Raw genomic sequence first — 17,458 nt, 5'->3', positions numbered from 1 at the left:
TTGTGAACTACTGACCTCCCACAGCTGTAATACAGAACAAAGACCAGACAGATGAGGTGATTTCCTTTTGCTGCACCAGCCTATATTACAATTTAAACTCAAGTTAATCCCTGGCATGTATCTCCTGCAGCGCTCCACAGCATACCGATGCACAATATACCCACCGCTGTCTGCATCAGAGCAAGCGTGGGGGAGATTATTTCACCACAGCTATGGCTAAGCCTGCCGTGACAGCCGGACTCAAGTTATCTTCCATCCATCCAAAAAAGGCAACGTTTTACATCACTTTGACAGAACATACGTCTTTGCGCAGTAAAACAATTGACCTTCAATACACAGAAACATGACAGAGAGCCATTCAAATGGCTATGAAAGAGGTTTAGTGACAAACTCAGTGGTTTCTGTTGCTACATATTGTTGAAGATTCAAATATGCCATAGTTTGTTCTGTGAAGATTTATTTTTACTTCTCTCAAGGTGTTTGATTATGAGCTTGTGAACTCATTATACTCGGGAAATAATCAGTTTTGCCCTCAAGGAGTTCTGAGAGACTTAACTCTGAAGTGCTGAGCAAAAGCAAAAAAAAAAAAAAAAAAAAAACTTTTATTCAGGTGTTACATCAAGCTGCTTTCATGTCTGCAACTTCAACATTTCCTCTCTGCATCATCAGTCTACAGCAACACTTTGTCCCTCAGTTTTATTTCTTGACATCACATCATCTCATCAGCAGAGCTTTGAAACCTTTGGATTTATCACGGTGTGGCAGAATGATGAATGATTGGTGCTTAAGAAGTGATGTCTATCCACACTGTACTGCCAGTCTGCCCTGATAGCTGCTCACTGATGGGGGGGAGAAGGCAGGCTGGCCTGGGGAAGAGGTTACATCCTTATTACTTCTAATTAATCCCCTCTTTTCAAGTGAAGTAAGAGACTAAAACTCACTTTTTCTTACATGCTGTTTTTCTATCTCTTCTGGATTTCTGCATGCTGTCCATGTGCTCTTGTTGGCATCAGAATTGTTTGTCCAAAGTTGCTCAAAATACATCTGTGTTCAGGAAGAAAGTCTTTTTAGTGCAACCTTTTGAAGTGTTCTCAATCTACGTCTTCAGAGAAAAATAAGGAACAGAAGCCTGTGGACTGCTGTGAACAGGAGAATTTCTGTCAAAATCGTCACAGTTAACTGCCACAGCTTTCTTCTCTGAAAAGGCTTTTTTTAAATTAATAACATCATAAAAGAGTTTGGCATATTCAGGGACTATGTAATGTCATACCAAACAGCGAATATCAACACTAAAAAATCACATATTCACAAATATTTTGAGTCCTAATAAGGATATCATCCACTGCTACACTTGTTTAAGCTGCACCGTTTGCTCTTTTACATTTCAATGATCCAACTTTGGTTTAGTTTCTCTTAAAACAGCTACATTTTTGTAAAGGTATAAAGCAACAATGCACATCAAAAATCATGTGAGCACAGTGTTATTGTGTTTCTTTAAATATTTAACTGAGCCTTTGGTTATTTTCCTCCCTTGCTATCATAGTGTCGTCTTCCAAGACTCAAGTCAAGTCCATGAGTCACTATCTAATTCTGTCAGAACCACAGTAGAGCTCAGTAGTTCAGATGAAAAAAGACTAAGTGATGAAATGGCATTAGACAGTCACAGAAGAGCGCAGTGCAACCTTCAGGACACGCAGCAGGAGTCATAAATTGTGTTTAATCTGCTGTGTTCAGGTGAGAAACGTGTCTAATTGCGGCTACCTGATGCAAGCTGCATGTTGGAACAGCCATTAGTATGCCACACTCTTCGATTTCTGTTTTTTCCTTTGTCATTTTTTATCACCCATCACTGAGTAATTACAACCCGTATATTCTGCTCTGCTGCACACTCGGTCCCTTTCTCTTCCCTCTGCCCACTTTTCTGTCTTTGTCTTCGCTCATCTCTCTTTCATGCTTCGTTGCATCTCCAGGCCAAAGCTCTCTGGAGAGATGTCATTACTGATGCTGTATTGATGTCCGGGTGCAGTGGCGAGCAGAGACACACCCTGTGTCGCTTGCACAGATGCCAACTTTATATGCACGCACCCACCCAAGTCCAACTGCAAGACACTGAAAGGCTATTGCAGGTCATTTATTCAGTTTAATGCATGAGCAAGCATGTTTCTCTGTAGTCTTAGATGCTGCAGGAATTTGGTCAAACATGCACACTTCTTTTATTTGAACTCAAATCCAAAATGTGAGATCCGGTTGTAATGGTTCAGCTGATTTTCTGTGCTGTAAGGTCATAACTTGAGGCCATGTTCTACCCCGTGGGACGTGCTGTTGTAGACACTTAGCTAGACAGCACTGTCAGAAGATCTGCAAACCCGACCACAGTATTGGAATTGCCTGGAGAAGTTCACCTTTCTTTTATCCAAAATATCCACTCCTGGCTTAAATTCTCTGCATTATTGATTCAGTTTTACTCGATGCCTCAGCCCTCAGGAAGATTATGTTCTAATTTTGTTGCTGCTCCTCTTGGCTGTGACAATAGAAAGGATTTATTCTTATGATAACTAGCCAGGAAAGGGTGGTGTTCTGCTTGTTTTGCCATTTCCTGCTCCTCAAGGTAAACTAACAGTCCTGCTTAACAGAGAGAAAAATGTGAGCCTGTGCTCCCTTCATTCTCAATGGTAAACTGATGTCAACCTGCAGCACGGCTGTAATTCTGCGTATTCAACTCTGTCATTGCAGCAGTAACAAACAGGCATCGTCAGTCAACTGAACATAATGTGGTGTAACAAATGATTTACTTACATGCCATGAATGGTTCATGTAGTTTCATATTCCTTTGGGCTTTTTTCTTTTATGTAGGAAAAAACTGAATCAGTCATCCCCTGAGAGGACTAGCAAGTATTCTTAACACGATAGCCGCTTGTCATGACGTTCCACTTTAATAATAATGATATTGTATATATCAGTTTTGATTGTTTCAATAGCCTGTAAGTGTTTTAATGCTGTATAGTGGCTTCTGGAGTGCCTGGAGCCATTTCTCTCTTTGTTTCACATACGGTGCATCTGTGTTGGGGTCACCAGGCTTGTTACTGCTGTCATTTTAAAATGTACAGAGGAGGAGGTGACCCTTCCTTTAAGGATGCTAGAGGAGACAGTGTAACCATATGAAGGTGAAGTATGTTCGTGATGGAGGGAAAAAAGGGCATCATATCCTTTATCTGCTCAATTATTCCTGCATGTTTGCTTATTGATCGTCCCCTGACAGCGTGGAGTGATGGAGGAGAGCTCTGAACGGATATGAAGCAATCTCATTTCACCTTGCAGCGACATATTTTCTGGTCATGGAGCCAGACAGCAGTAGAGAAGGAAACATCTCCCTCTAATAATCATCACGCTTATCTGTCAGTGCAGAGGTTACAAGTTTGTCCCTCTGTGTCTCTCCTCCTGTAGCTGACATTTTTATGGCTTTAATTGACTTTAATTTGGTATTATATGCCTAATATTGTATAGTTTTACAATTTATTGACTAAATTTGACTGCAAGAATGAAATAATCCAGATGTCATCAAGATTATTTTGACAGGTTGCAATTACATTTTGACTGGATAGGTTTTTTTGTTTGGGATTTTGATTGTGCAAAAGCACTCTGACAGGTCTAAACAACCACTCTGCAACTCAGTTTAGACATGTCATAATGATTTTTATTATTATGCTCATGCAAGACTTACCATTGGATGATGGCCCAGCAAAGTCTGAGCAGTGTTATCATTGGTGGTTGCATGTATGGATGGTAATGTTAGAAAATATCATGAAGGAACAAGAGGTTGTTTCTCTCAGGTAGTTTCTGTTCTATATGACCTGCAGGTTTAGAACCCCTCTCAAACTCAAAATGGACATACCTTGATGGTAAAACAGCTTATTTTGGATGCGGTTGGAGCATTTAATATGCAGCTTCTGTCATAACCACACATCTGCATTTCATATATTCTAAAATCTAATTTAAGGTGGCTGTAATTTCATTTTAAAGTCATGAAAAATATAATTTTTACAGTGTAAAATTGTAGGTAGCTTGCATCTACAGGAAAGAGTTGTAGGTTATTTATGAGAAACCACAGTACAGGTGGTGTTGACATCTAATTTGTGCTGACTTTTTGAGGAAGAATTATGTTGAATATATATAGCCCTTCTGACTTCTGAATTACAATAGCAACACGCTACATGTGCACAAAAAGGCAAACAATTTAAACAGATATATTTTTTTTAATTGCAGGACTATTTTCTTCATCCTTCTCTTAGAATTTCTGACCTATTGTCCTAAAGTGTACAACACAGTCCTATCTAGTTAGTGGTACTAACACACCTATAAGCTAATACAAGTCAACTGCCATTATAACAGAAAAAGAAGGACACATGAGTGGACTGGTGGAAACAACCCCCAGACTTTTGTTCCACCGTTTTTGCTGACAGACTCACCTACATTTGTGTTTATACTGTAAAGTCCTCCAACAGACCCACAGTTTATTTTCTGCTCCCACCTACAGCAACATTAAAACCGCTCACTCCTGCAAGATTTACACTGAGTCCCATGTGAACCATGGAATCCCTATGCAGCTCTATATTCCATATCTTTGGCAACTTGCTGAGTCTCAGCACTAAGTCAAGTTAATTTTGCAGGCCCCATTAGACCTACATGTTTCTTGTTGTCCAGAATCAGTCTTTGCAAAACCTTCAGTATTCAATCTGCTTCTATGTAAACACATGAGATATTTGCTCATTTTTCTCACAGCATCCCAGCTAAAACTAGTTATTTAGTTAATTAAAATGGCTGTTTTTCTGTTTCTGACAGTGATGTCAGATAGTGAGCTCACCACTTTGGTTAGACTGCTATATATCAACAAGTTATATAGATTTTAGTCGTTCATGGTCCATAGAGGATGACTCACATAACTTTTCTTTTATTTAGTTTGACATTTTGAATCTTTGAGGAGACACTTTTTAGTAAATGTCTCCATTACTGCCTGCTGTGAGCATGCATGGTGTGTTACCTACTATCTTTTTACATTAACATACCAGCAGTTGGTAAGCAATGCTTAAATACAGCCTCGCAGAGACACAAAAATGGCAGCAGACTCATAACCTTTTCTTAAAACACACTTTCAAGGAGAGCAATGGTCAAGGCAAATTATGCAAAATGTACATTTATTCGACATAATGTCCTCTTTTGTCTAACGATTCACAGAGAAAGTAAATTCATGCACAACATGCCCACAAACATGATGTTTAGGAGCTGTTGACAGTCACTGTGAGGCCCCCTCTAGTCAAACCTGTCTTCATAACAATCATGTGCACCATCAGCTAAATCAGGACCTTTTCCAGGCCGTCCTGTTTTTGTGGGCAATGAGAAACCTCTCCACCTTCGGGCAGAGCCACCTCCATTTGCATTAGGCCTCCAGCCTTCTCCGTCAACCCAATGTGACCCTAACAGGAAGTGCCGCAGGCTATAATGCTGTAATAGTAGCCACCGGTCTCCAGAGAGAGAGACCAGGGAAGGCACAGAATGATGGAAAGATGAGGAGGATGAGGGACTAAGTGCCTGGAATCCTCCCGGTTTTCTACCCACAAATATCTCCTTAGTTTTTGCCGCTGGTTAGAAAAACAGACTCATCGATCAGTTAAATTGTCAAAGCTGTCACCTCTCCCCCTTCATTTAATTCATTCCTGTATCAGCTCTGAAATTATTGACTTCAGAATTGTCATTTTAGGTGGTTTAGTGTATACTTGTAGCTCTAAAACTGAAACATTAACAAGTCATTTATGGTTTATGTCTTTTATAATAAGTCCCAGTAGTTCCACAGTCCATCACCTCCTCCAATGATTATGTTTTCACCCTTTTAAAAGATAAATAAGGTCTATAAACTTGCCAAAATTGTGATATTTATTCACACTCTGCTGGATTTCAGTGAAATGTCAGCAGTATGCCCTGAAAAAAAAGTAAGGGCTGCCATAAATACATTTCAGCGTTTTGTTTCACTTCACACAAGATCATAATCATTTAGCTATTACATACTGTTCATCCTTTTACATTTAACGTATCAAAGTGAATTGATTCCACACTGAAGTGAGATAAATCAATCTTTCTACAATATGTTCACATATTTTCCAGATGCAGGCAGTGCCCCAGCTCTGAAATGATCCACTTTTTTTTTTTTTCGCTATATATTGCCACAGAAACGCAAACTTATTTTGTTATATTTTATTTCCAGAATCCTTGTCCTCTTAGCAAGGCTGAGCATTTAAAAATCATGCCCTGTAAAACAGTGTCTTGTTCTGGAAGTGTCATAAATATCCCCCCCAAGGAGTCAGACTTTCTTCTAATCTTTTAAAGGGTCTTGAGCCACAGTATTCCAGACGTTCTGTAAATCTTCCAAAGTGTTTCTTTTGCAAAAGGACACCAGGTGCCACTGTATTAACATCTACATTAGCACATTGTTAACACATTAACATTTATGTTAGCACATTTTTCAATAAATTACTGTATTAATTTCCATTTTTCCTGATGAGGGGCAGCTTGAGGCTTTTGCACAGCACTGAATGAAGAGCTCAGCTCCAAAACTTTAGTCACAGTAAAATACCACAGTAACAATTTTCAGAAGAAAGTAACCCATCCTTGGACCTTGCTCCTTACTATTGATTAGATCTGATAAGCTTCACTGTTCTGCCAACCCTCTGCCTAACCTTATATTCTTATAACTTCCCATTTCTCTTCACACTGTTCTTATTTTTCTTTTCTTTTCTTTTTTTTTTGAGGCATGGTTATGTTGATGAGATGTGGCAGTGATACAGAGAGCCTTCTACTCTTCCTTATTAGCACAAAGGCAGAGGGAAGGGGGCTGAGCTGTAGGATTGAGCGCATCGGTGAAAATGTAGGAGGATGATGGGAATGATGGGAGGGAACAGGGAGCTGCTCCGGTCTCTGCTTCGGACATAATCACTAAGGCTTTAATGATTCTCTAGACTGTGTTTGGTGAAGCCTATTAAAGCAAATTATATATATTTATGTCTGAAAATCTTTGGACAATGACACATTTATTGTTATTTTAGCAGTTTTTTGAGAACATATTCAGGTTGTGTTACAGTTCTTAAATAAGTCTCAAGTAGCTCAAAGATACTGTACAATATTTAAAATTTATTTAAGAGTTCTTCTTCCAGAGAGTTCACACTGTAGTCCTGTGTTAACTATAACTTAAAACATTGTGGTCCAATCTTGAGTCTCTTATCTTTGTTTTGACAAAATACATAAAGATCTAATGCAATCATCCTAAGTCATACAGCTAAAGATGCACATGTATTTATGTGAATAGACTGTGTACCTACTAAGATGTAATTATGTCCATTCATGTACAGTAACCAGGTAGTTAAACTGAAACTCATCTTGTAAAGCTCAACAAAAGTCCATCAACAGATTGTTAAAGGTTGTTGGATCTAATTTTTTTTTCAGACTACCAGCGGAAATCATTGCTATTAATTTGTCTCTCTTAGTTTCCTTTTCCTCTACTTCATCCGAGCGTCCTCTCTAATCAGGTCAGGATTTGCCTCACTTCAGTGGCCACTTAAGGAACGCAAAGCAATGAGGATTAAGGAAAGAAGGAAGAGTGAGAACCACAGAGGAGTGGAGGTTAGAGAAAAGATAAAATATGGTATGACATTTTTTTATAAAAAAACAAAAAGAGAAATATAAGATCCAGTTTCCATATAGGACCAAAGATTAGGTCTCTTTAGCTGCTTGCATTTTGTGTTTATAATCTATGGATATTGATAGAGATAAAAAAAACGCAAACCCCTCACAAATTAGTGGATTCTGGAGCATGTGTGCAAATGCATAACCAAAAAGGTTCATTTTGCTTCACATCAACGGATGATTGGCTCCCTGTGGTGTATCTTTGATTAGGAGGATAACAGGCCTCTGCAGCAGGCATATAAAGTGTCTGTGAAACCCTGTTGCTGTCTTTCCATCTCCTCCTCTGTTCTTTTAAGCTGAGTTCTCTGTCTCCTCTTCCTCTCGTTCTCTTTTTCTCTCCCTGCATCTGTCACTTGTCTCTTCTCTCCCTCCCTGCTAGGCTGACTCCCAAGTTTAACAAGCTGCCAGGGGACTGACATGAGAGTACTCCCAGAAATTTGTTGAAGGGATCTAAACAAGGGATGACTCATCCCCAGATGGCTCCATTTCCATCTTTCCCATTCAGACAATTTTCTTTGCCTCCTTCTTGTTTGTTGATCCACTCTAATTTTAGGACAATTTTCAGTGTATATAAGATAAAGTAAACAGTAGCATTCAATTCAAATGTTGAATACTGGCAGATAAAAAGAAATAACACAATTTTAATTTGTTTCATATCCTATTCTATGCTGTGTATATATATATATATATATATATATATATGTATATATATATATATATGAAGTATATGAGAAGTTATCTCACTCCCCTTTAAATGTTTTATATTTAAACATTTAAAAAAATGCAACCTTACATGGACAAAGTAGGAATTGCAGCTACTTTAATTTAAAAAAAAATAGCTATTAATGTCTATTGTCATTTTTACATTTACCAAATTCATCTCCCGGGCCAGATTGGACTCTCTGGTGGGCCAGTTTTGGGCCCCAAGCCATACATTTGACACTCCTGATGTAGATGGTATGACATAAAAAAACATGTTACTATTGAATGTAAGCGTGGGTTCAGTTCAGAGAAGCTCCTGTCATTATGATTACAGATGATGCTCAGTGATGCTCGTTTCACATGACTTAATTAAGTCACTCTTAAATACATCTGAGGTCATAAGCCAGCGTCTGTCAGGCTGTCAGATTTAGAAAAAGGTTACAATGGTTTTTTTTTAACAACAGATGAAATGATTAGCTGCTACTGGAAGCCATAGCGCCTGGTGATGAACCTACCGAGGATTATTGTAACACTGCTGTTTTGCTGAGCTCTGCAGAGCGAGTTGCGCCTGTCATCTAATTGATTTTAGCTTTTTGGCTTTCAGCTTTACTGTGTTGCTCTTTAATTCTCTGCAGGCTCATTATCACTCCCATCAGCATTGTTTCCAAGCTTACTCATTTAGTTTCCAGCAAAAAGTTTAAAAGAGCCTCCAGCTAATATGTCTTGCATGGTTTATTAGATTATTGTTTGCAGTGCCTTTGGATATGATGTTGAAACGAATGAAAATTGCTTTGTTATTATAATATATGAGAAAATGATTGTCCGCCATTGCTGTTTACATTGCAGTGAACTTTGGGGTAGTGATCTTAGCCACCCAGAGCCACACTGACTGGATGGAAGACAAGTGTGGTGTCTGCAGCAGCTATCAGTGCTAATGGACGACCATGTATCATCAGCAAGTTGTTACAAACCACAGTGGGATGACTGTTTGAGGAAGGACTGCTTTAAGCTGGTTTATGGAAAGAACTCTTGGGCTTCTAAGTTTGAGTTTGAATTATTAATATTGGGGGCAATTATGGTCCAGGTTTGTTGTGTTTGAACTTTAAACAATAACCAACTCAGAGTTTTGTTGAACCCCAGTCTATGTTTCTGGAAATGTTTTTGTTGATTACAACAAGGAGCCCAATCATGGTGATGAATGCCTGCTGTGGGGTGCATTATGGTGTTGAAGGGTGACAAGTTTGTTTTGTTTATGTGGGGGGAAAAAAGCCCACTTGTCAATCAACAGTACCTAGAAACAAAATCAGATATAAAGCAAGCATGACATTTTGCTACAGGACCATGCTGCGACAAATAACATGCATGAGCTCTTTCCTGTTAGTTCAAGTTGACAAATACATTAACTCTTTAACACCATGTGTATCTTTTTTATGTGGTTTGAGGGTTTGGGGGGTGCTACTGGCCCTGCGTTTGCATGTCTGGTGACCCTACACATCAGTAGATTTTTAATGCAATGTGGTGAAACAATTCAGTTAACACTCATATGTAGTTTCCTGCTGTAAAGAGTGCAAGAACATAAAGGTTGTTGGTGCTCTATTAAAAGTAAATATGTAAATGCTGTCACAGCCTTAAACTGAGTAAAAAGGAGTTTATCAGACTGTTTGCATGAAATCCCCTGTCTGCTTTGGCCAGAAGTTAAATCTGCCATGGTAAACAACTGATGACATTTTATGCCACCCCATAAAAATTCATATCACCATCAATAACCAGGCTCAGGCAAGGAAACAGAGTTTTTAAGAAAGGAAAAACAAAACTTCTAATGTACTCATCCTCATCTTGCCTACCACCACCACCTTCCCGCAGAGGTTGCAGTTCCTTTTTTGTTATCAGTGTTCAGTCCTGCTTTTTATATATTGATCTGTTTACTTCTGCTCTGGAAAAGTCTCACTGTTATGCATCATTCACTACTTTGTATAATTAGAAAAACATCTCTATCAACTAATTCCCTGAGTGTGGATAATCACATTGGATTTGGGAGCAACAGTTATTAACCCTGGACTCATCTTATTATTTTCTCTGCAGGACTTCCTCACAGATCTGATGATGTCGGAGGTGGACCGCTGTGGCGAGAACGAGCACCTCATTTTCAGAGAAAACACACTGGCCACAAAGGCCATCGAGGAATACCTCAAACTGGTGGGACAGAAGTACCTGCAGGACGCCCTCGGTGAGTGCAGCAGCGATACGAAGGAGGTATTGAGGTGCCTTTAACAGAGGAGCAACAGTCTGTTGAAAACATTGGATACCAAATGTTGCTGGATGATATTTTGTTAGTTTACTGCTTCCTGTTGCACAAACATTCACAGTTATGAGTCTGTTTCTCAAAGAGAGAACTTTACTGCAGTTTTACTTCGAGTGTAATCAGTAGACACCTTGATGCTGCTTACCATGCTTATTTAGTCCAAATACTTTTCTCTGACAATGTGCTTCATTTGATTAGGAAAGGTCCCCTTTCTTTGTCTTCACTGGTCTTTATCTCCTCAATTCTCCCTTAACACTTTGAGCCATATGCCTATTTTTTTAGGCCTCTGCTTGAAAATTGCATACCGATAAAGAAATGAGTATACCTCTGCACCACCAAGGTCATAGTAAAGGGAACACTGGTGAGATTTGTTAAAATGTGTAAATATTAGTATATATTTTTACTTGTGAGGTAAAATTTAAGATACCACATAGCACACAAAAGTTTCAGGCTTTCAGGATGAATATAAATATTTATTTGGAATGATGCAGTTGTAGCTATAAGTCCAAAACACTTTGGCACCATCTGTGTTCTATGTCCCCCAACTGGGGGACCTCAGGTTTTAAAAGGTTCATTTTGAGCAGTTTATAAGCCAAACAAAGCCAGGTAACCAAGACAGTAAACATTTTAACTAAATTAGTGTTTGAGAGTATGCAGCCTTTGTGTGTCTACTTGAATTAAGGCCAAAAATGGTACATTCAGTTTTTATCTTTTTTGTCTTTTTCTTTTTTTTTTAGCATTGTATTAAAATAAAGGACATAAAAGCATATTTTATTGCCATAACAGCTGCTACAACTAAGTTTCAAAATGAAAATAAGTGTTTCTCTTTTGCTTTTGAAGCTAAAAAGAAGGATAATAGATCAGAGATTGGGAATAAATGTAATAGATGTAATTTGTGGTTACTGGGTCTGTTTTCAAAATTGACACAAACTAGACCAACCATTGTGTTTTTGCAGGCCACCACCAGCTGGGATTTTCTAAAGGACAGTTTTATACAGTTCAGCAGTCATGTCATTCAGGGCACCGTGCTCAGACACCTGTATAATTAACTTCTCCGCCACCCTGCCCAGTTTTTGGTTGCTGTTAAGGGAAACAAATCTCTCTACTTCATGATTGGCTGGTCAACAGTAAAAAGAAATGTTTAACGCAAGTTTCTGCTTGAGAATTTGAACTATTTTTACATTTAAAAAGACGCCCTGGATGGCAGAGGAAAAACAAGATGTTGGTGATATAGTTAAAATGAAAAGAAAACATCACCTTGGGCCCTTTTAAATAGATGTTCTACCCCATATAATTATGTAAAACAGATGCTGATTGCTTTAAGGAATAGGCTACATATCAGCATGCTGTTTTTTGAAAATGAAAAGTTAAACCTCCCTAACAGAGATGCAAGCCGAGCAGAGAATTTTCTGCTTGGGCCAACCACTATTTATATTATTTGGTGTGTGTATGCAGCACTGAGGAAGTTTTGTTTTAGCACAGACAGGCTTGTGAGGTGATATAAAAGAAAATGATGAATATGACAGAACAGGCATATGACATTTAGGATTCTGAGCAGATCTTTTTTGTGCAAAATAATGTTTGGCAGGGTGTTAAACAGCGGTTGTTTGTCCCATCCAACAATAAGCGCTTTACATGCAGTGTATGCTTTCCTCCCCACCTAATTCAGAAACATACTCAGCAGTAGTTTAATCTACAAATGGCACACATCCTTTCTGGCACCCATCGCTTCTTTCTTTGTATGGTGCCAACATCGGCGCTCAGTGTGTGTTTATTTTCTTCACCGTGTTTGTGTCTCTTACTGGCTGATTTTGCAGTAATTTGCCTGTTTCCCTGCTTGTGTGTGTGTGTGTGTGTGTGTCTCAGGGCTGATTCAGAGAGAGAAATTGTAAATTATGCATCACTGCATTGCTGTCAGGATAAGATGTTGAGATGATTAGACCTGAGACTGGAGATAACAGTCGAGGGTCTCTTCAGACAGCCGGAGACAGAAGACACTACTGTGCTGCTTTCAGGGAAATTTGTATTATAGTGAATTTATAATCACAATCTAATGTCAGACTAACTCTGAGCTTAATTTATGGGTATTTATAGGTAATTGTATATGTTCTATATGTCCCTTTATCTCTTACACATTTTGTTTCATTCACTTTTTCTCCAGGAGAGTTCATCAAGGCTCTGTATGAGTCAGATGAGAATTGTGAGGTGGATCCATCTAAGTGTTCATCTGGAGACCTGCCAGAGCACCAAAGTAACCTAAAGATGTGCTGTGAGCTGGCCTTCTGCAAAATCATCAACTCATACTGGTGAATAATGGAGCGGATTTTTGTTGTGCCATTCTTTAATCTTGTTTGACTTACTATGTGCATTTATTATGGGTTTGATGTAGAATTATGGTGTTATATCATGGCTAATATTCAGATTTCTTTCTTTTTTGCCCAGTGGGCAAGAAATAATGGGAAAAACCTTTATTTCATGTATTGTCTTAAAGCAGACTTTAAAATAATGCTATTTAGGAAGCTTTTAATGGTGTTTTATTAGATTTACAGTTAATAATCAAATCACATAGTATGTTATTCAGTGCTTTGATATGTGATATTTAAAGCATATTGCAAACCACAAAAAGTATTTAAAGAGACAACTTTGGGGTTTGATGGTTAAAATCAAAAACAGGACAGACTTACTGTAAAGTTTGGAAGTAACCAGTTTCACAAAGTTTTTTTTCTTTTGGAACATCCACAAGCATTTAGCACATGATATGAGCAAGAATATGTTTTTGACAGTACTTTCATTTGCTATTTTCCTGTTGATTCTCAACAGTGTCTTTCCGAGAGAACTGAAAGAGGTTTTTGCATCATGGCGGCAGGAATGCAGCAACCGGGGTCGACCGGACATCAGCGAGCGCTTGATCAGCGCCTCCTTGTTCCTGCGCTTTCTCTGCCCAGCCATCATGTCGCCCTCGCTTTTCAATTTGATGCAGGAGTATCCCGATGACCGCACGGCTCGAACGCTCACACTCATCGCTAAAGTCACACAAAACTTGGCCAACTTCACCAAGTGAGCTTTGGTCTTTAGCTGTGTGTTTGAATGAATAAAGTATCTTCTTTATCAAACTTCCCCTTATAGAAAGGTGGATCTTAGTCCAATGTTTTTATGCTCCTTGTCTCTGGCAGATTCGGTAACAAGGAGGAGTACATGTCTTTTATGAACCAGTTCCTTGAGCATGAATGGACCAATATGCAGCGTTTCTTGCTGGAAATTTCCAACCCAGAGACAATCTCCAACACGGCAGGCTTTGAGGGCTACATCGACCTTGGCAGGGAGCTCTCGACCCTTCACTCGCTTCTTTCTGAGGTGGTCTCCCAGATGGACCAGGTACTGTAGAATATATCTAATTTTTTTCTGATTTGCTAATTAGCTTCGCTACAAATGTTTATTGCTTTGAGTAAAAGATTAATTTAAGTAGATTAATGTGAGAGTAACCACGTGATTTTAATCAGAACCTTAATCATGTGTTAGTTGCTATTATAATACTCTTTCCAGGTTCGCAGCATAACAAGCCTAAAATTATTTAAAATATCTTTCTAGACTTAAAAAAAACAAGTTTTAATCCATATGCATGACTGAGTCATGCATTATCATACTCAGATCTTGCAGGTTTTTATCAGTAAGGGATGGATCCTGCTGCTTATAGCGATCCCAGGGTTTCCATGCATTATCATAAGCTTTGGGATTTGAATCATGCTTAGACTGCATCAGGATGTTTATCCCACATCAATCAATAATTCATTAATTTATTGCATAAGCAGTGCACAAGGGAAGAGCACTGTGAAGCCTCAAAAGCTGGTTGAGGCGTATTAATGGATTTACAAAGATGGTTACATTAAGGCTGGTGGCAGATGGAGAGCTGGTGGAAGCAGATCATCCAGCTCTCCCAAAGCTTGTCTTTTAATAATTCAGAAATCACAGTCTGGTTGATACTCCAGTTCATCAGACTGGTTGTCCAACTGCATAATTCATTATGTTGTGTGAATAAGATATTTTCATTGCACCGTACAATCGGCTAAGTTAGTCTACAAAAATATGACAGTATGGAATTCAGCCAAAGAAAACTTAAAAGAAATCTAATTAAAACCTCAGCTGCAGTGATGCAGAGGAATTATTTTTTTTTATGTTTAAGGCTTAATTGTCTCTCTCTTTTCACAGAGTGCAGCTTCGAAGCTGGGTCCTCTGCCCAGGATCCTGAGGGAGGTGAGCACAGCTCTGTCCAACCCGTCCAGTGTCCAGATGACATCCGGACAATCCACAGAACATGTGAGCTCAACTCCTCCAGAGGCGAGTTGCAGCATTTCCTCAGGCATGCAGAAGATGGTCATAGACAATGACCTCTCAGGGTAAGAAAATCAGTGCTAGCTGTTGTCATTGTAAAGTTATTCATTTTTTTATCATGCTCCAACTAACTATTGAAGACATTTATTCAGACTTTATTGCAATGAAATTCAGATATGCGCTCTATCTTTGTTGACTAACAGACAAATAAACATCCATGAAATGAAAAAGCTCTGTTGAGGCTCTTCACCTTGGCGCATGAAATATCAGACCTTATTAAAAACAGCAGCAACAATTGTTGATTACTTAACATACAACAGAGTGAATACTAGAATTTATTAGTTACTGCAAATTCTCCAAATTATAAAATCTTGAAATCCCCCTGAGCAGGTTTTTGAAAGATCTGACATCCTAAGAAATCCCTCAGCCAATCATAAACACTGAGTGCAAAACTACAGGAGGTTATTTACATTTTCTCAGAAGTTTGAGTGTTTATAGTCGTGAACGGAGATCTGAGCGGTTGCATTAACATCCGAACCCCAGCTGCCGCAGCCTCTGGGCATGTTTGATTACAATTCAGGTGTGAAACTGATTTGAATTATTTGGCCGCTTGTAGGTAGTGACAGATGTGTAGCAGGAAATGTAAACACAAAAATGGTTCATGAACCCAAACTTTCATCACTTTGATCTTCCAACTGCGCTGAGTTTAACTGGACACTGGTTATTTCACATCTCTAACCATTTTTTGATTTAAAAGAATAATCTTCTTTATGTTTTAAGTGTTGTATTCCAATGACAGCAGATGATCATATTTGGATTTATCGCTGAAAAGTTACTCAAAAACATTTTTTATGTGTGATACTGTATTTGGCTAACTTTAAGTAACCATCAGTGCAATTTGAAGGCAATGGTGGTGTAAAAAAGCAGATAATGGTTTTAAAGATGCCCCCAAAAATGTCCCTTTTTTAACCTTTTGAGCCTTGTGCTTTTTGTGGGCTCCTCTTGAAAAATTGCATGCCCATAATGCAATGAGTATGCCTCTGCAACCACAAGGTCTTTTTGAATACTTTTAAGTCAGGAGCCCCCCTGGTCTAAGTGGTTTGGTCTGCTTCAGTAAAGTGCAGTGTGAAACCAAACGAAGGTGTGAAAATGTCCCTGCCCAATCAAACCAAGTCCCATGGACTATCCTGATGCGAATGGGCCCTGTATCTCTGCATTAAAATTATTTCTGCAAAGGCCAACACTGATAGAGTAAAGCAATGACAAGGCAAGTTTATTTGTATACCACATTTCTGGTACAAGACAGCTCAAAGTGCTTTACATAAAAGATTACAAGCCTTATATCAGGTGGGCAGAAGAAGCATTTAAAAGTACATTAAAAACTAAATTGAAAAAGAAATTAAATAAAGCTAAAGTAAAATAAGATAAAATGCAGGAAATAAAACGTACAGTGTGAAGAATAAATCATTAAAAATGTCTTTCCTTTTCGTGTGTCATCACTGAGGCCAACAGTGACTCTGCCTTTCTCCAGCATCAGCTCCTGTAGGTTATGTTCCCACACTATCACTTTTGCTGAGTGTTAATGTTTGCCAGGTGAGGCCATGACACAGTGGTGAGAAAGCCAATCCTGCTTGTTTACATCAGCTTTATGAAACCTTGTTTACCTCCCACTGGATGAATTTACTCTCAGACAACAGCTTATCGTGCACATCTCTGGTCTTCTTGCTCCCCGGCGGAACAATGACAAGCAGACACTTAAAAAGATTAAGATGAAAGCGCAGGGACTAACAGGAAAAGAGTTGTATCTGCAGCAAACACGCCATCATCACAAAGCAGATGAAAGCTTTCTGAGAAACGAGAGGAGAGTCAGACAGCTGGTAGCCTCATGCTCATCAGCCTCGAGGATCAATAAAAGTAATTAATGCCGGTCTAACATAACCTGATGTCAAAGCCTTCCATTGTTACTTTATCACAATAAGTGTTTGCTCATAAATGGAGTGTATGTGTGTGTGTGTGTGTGTGTGTGTGTGCTTCAAGACTGAGCTCACAATTCTCCCTAAATTGCTACTCATCCACTAACCAGTGACATAAAAATCAGCTAAAGAAAAGACGACGGCAGCGTTGAAAAAGGGATGAAATCGAGTACAATGAAAAGAAAGAGGTTAAAGGAGGGGAAGGGTAATAGAACTCAGGGAGAAAGACAAGGAAAGTGGAAGAAGATGAGCGTGATATGAATGATAGATTATCTGGAGGTAAGTCAGCTGTGGAGGTAGCTGTCTCCGCAATCAGGGAAAGTGAGGGGATGGAGGAGAAAGCAAATTTAAAGGGGCTGTGTAATATATTTGGTTTTTTAAACTTTGTTTCAGTATGTTATGAAGCTGTTTGTGCATTTAA

General features: G+C 38.8%; 1 protein-coding gene across 10 annotated transcripts in view; it reads left to right on the top strand.

The window, feature by feature from the left end:
• LOC121629996 (disabled homolog 2-interacting protein-like) overlaps nucleotides 1–17,458 on the top strand; it is a 148,951-nt gene that overhangs the window by 117,566 nt on the left and 13,927 nt on the right. For all 10 annotated transcript variants that reach the window (XM_041970006.1, XM_041970005.1, XM_041970004.1 and 7 more), the window contains 5 exons: nucleotides 10,516–10,660; nucleotides 12,897–13,041; nucleotides 13,556–13,792; nucleotides 13,909–14,110; nucleotides 14,942–15,129. In XM_041970006.1, the coding sequence (XP_041825940.1) occupies nucleotides 10,516–10,660; nucleotides 12,897–13,041; nucleotides 13,556–13,792; nucleotides 13,909–14,110; nucleotides 14,942–15,129 (917 nt within the window). The remainder of the gene's footprint in view (nucleotides 1–10,515; nucleotides 10,661–12,896; nucleotides 13,042–13,555; nucleotides 13,793–13,908; nucleotides 14,111–14,941; nucleotides 15,130–17,458) is intronic.

This window comes from Melanotaenia boesemani, chromosome 19 (assembly GCF_017639745.1).
Source record: "Melanotaenia boesemani isolate fMelBoe1 chromosome 19, fMelBoe1.pri, whole genome shotgun sequence".
NCBI classification, from domain to species: domain Eukaryota; kingdom Metazoa; phylum Chordata; class Actinopteri; order Atheriniformes; family Melanotaeniidae; genus Melanotaenia; species Melanotaenia boesemani.
This window is presented reverse-complemented; position numbering and strand designations above follow the sequence as displayed.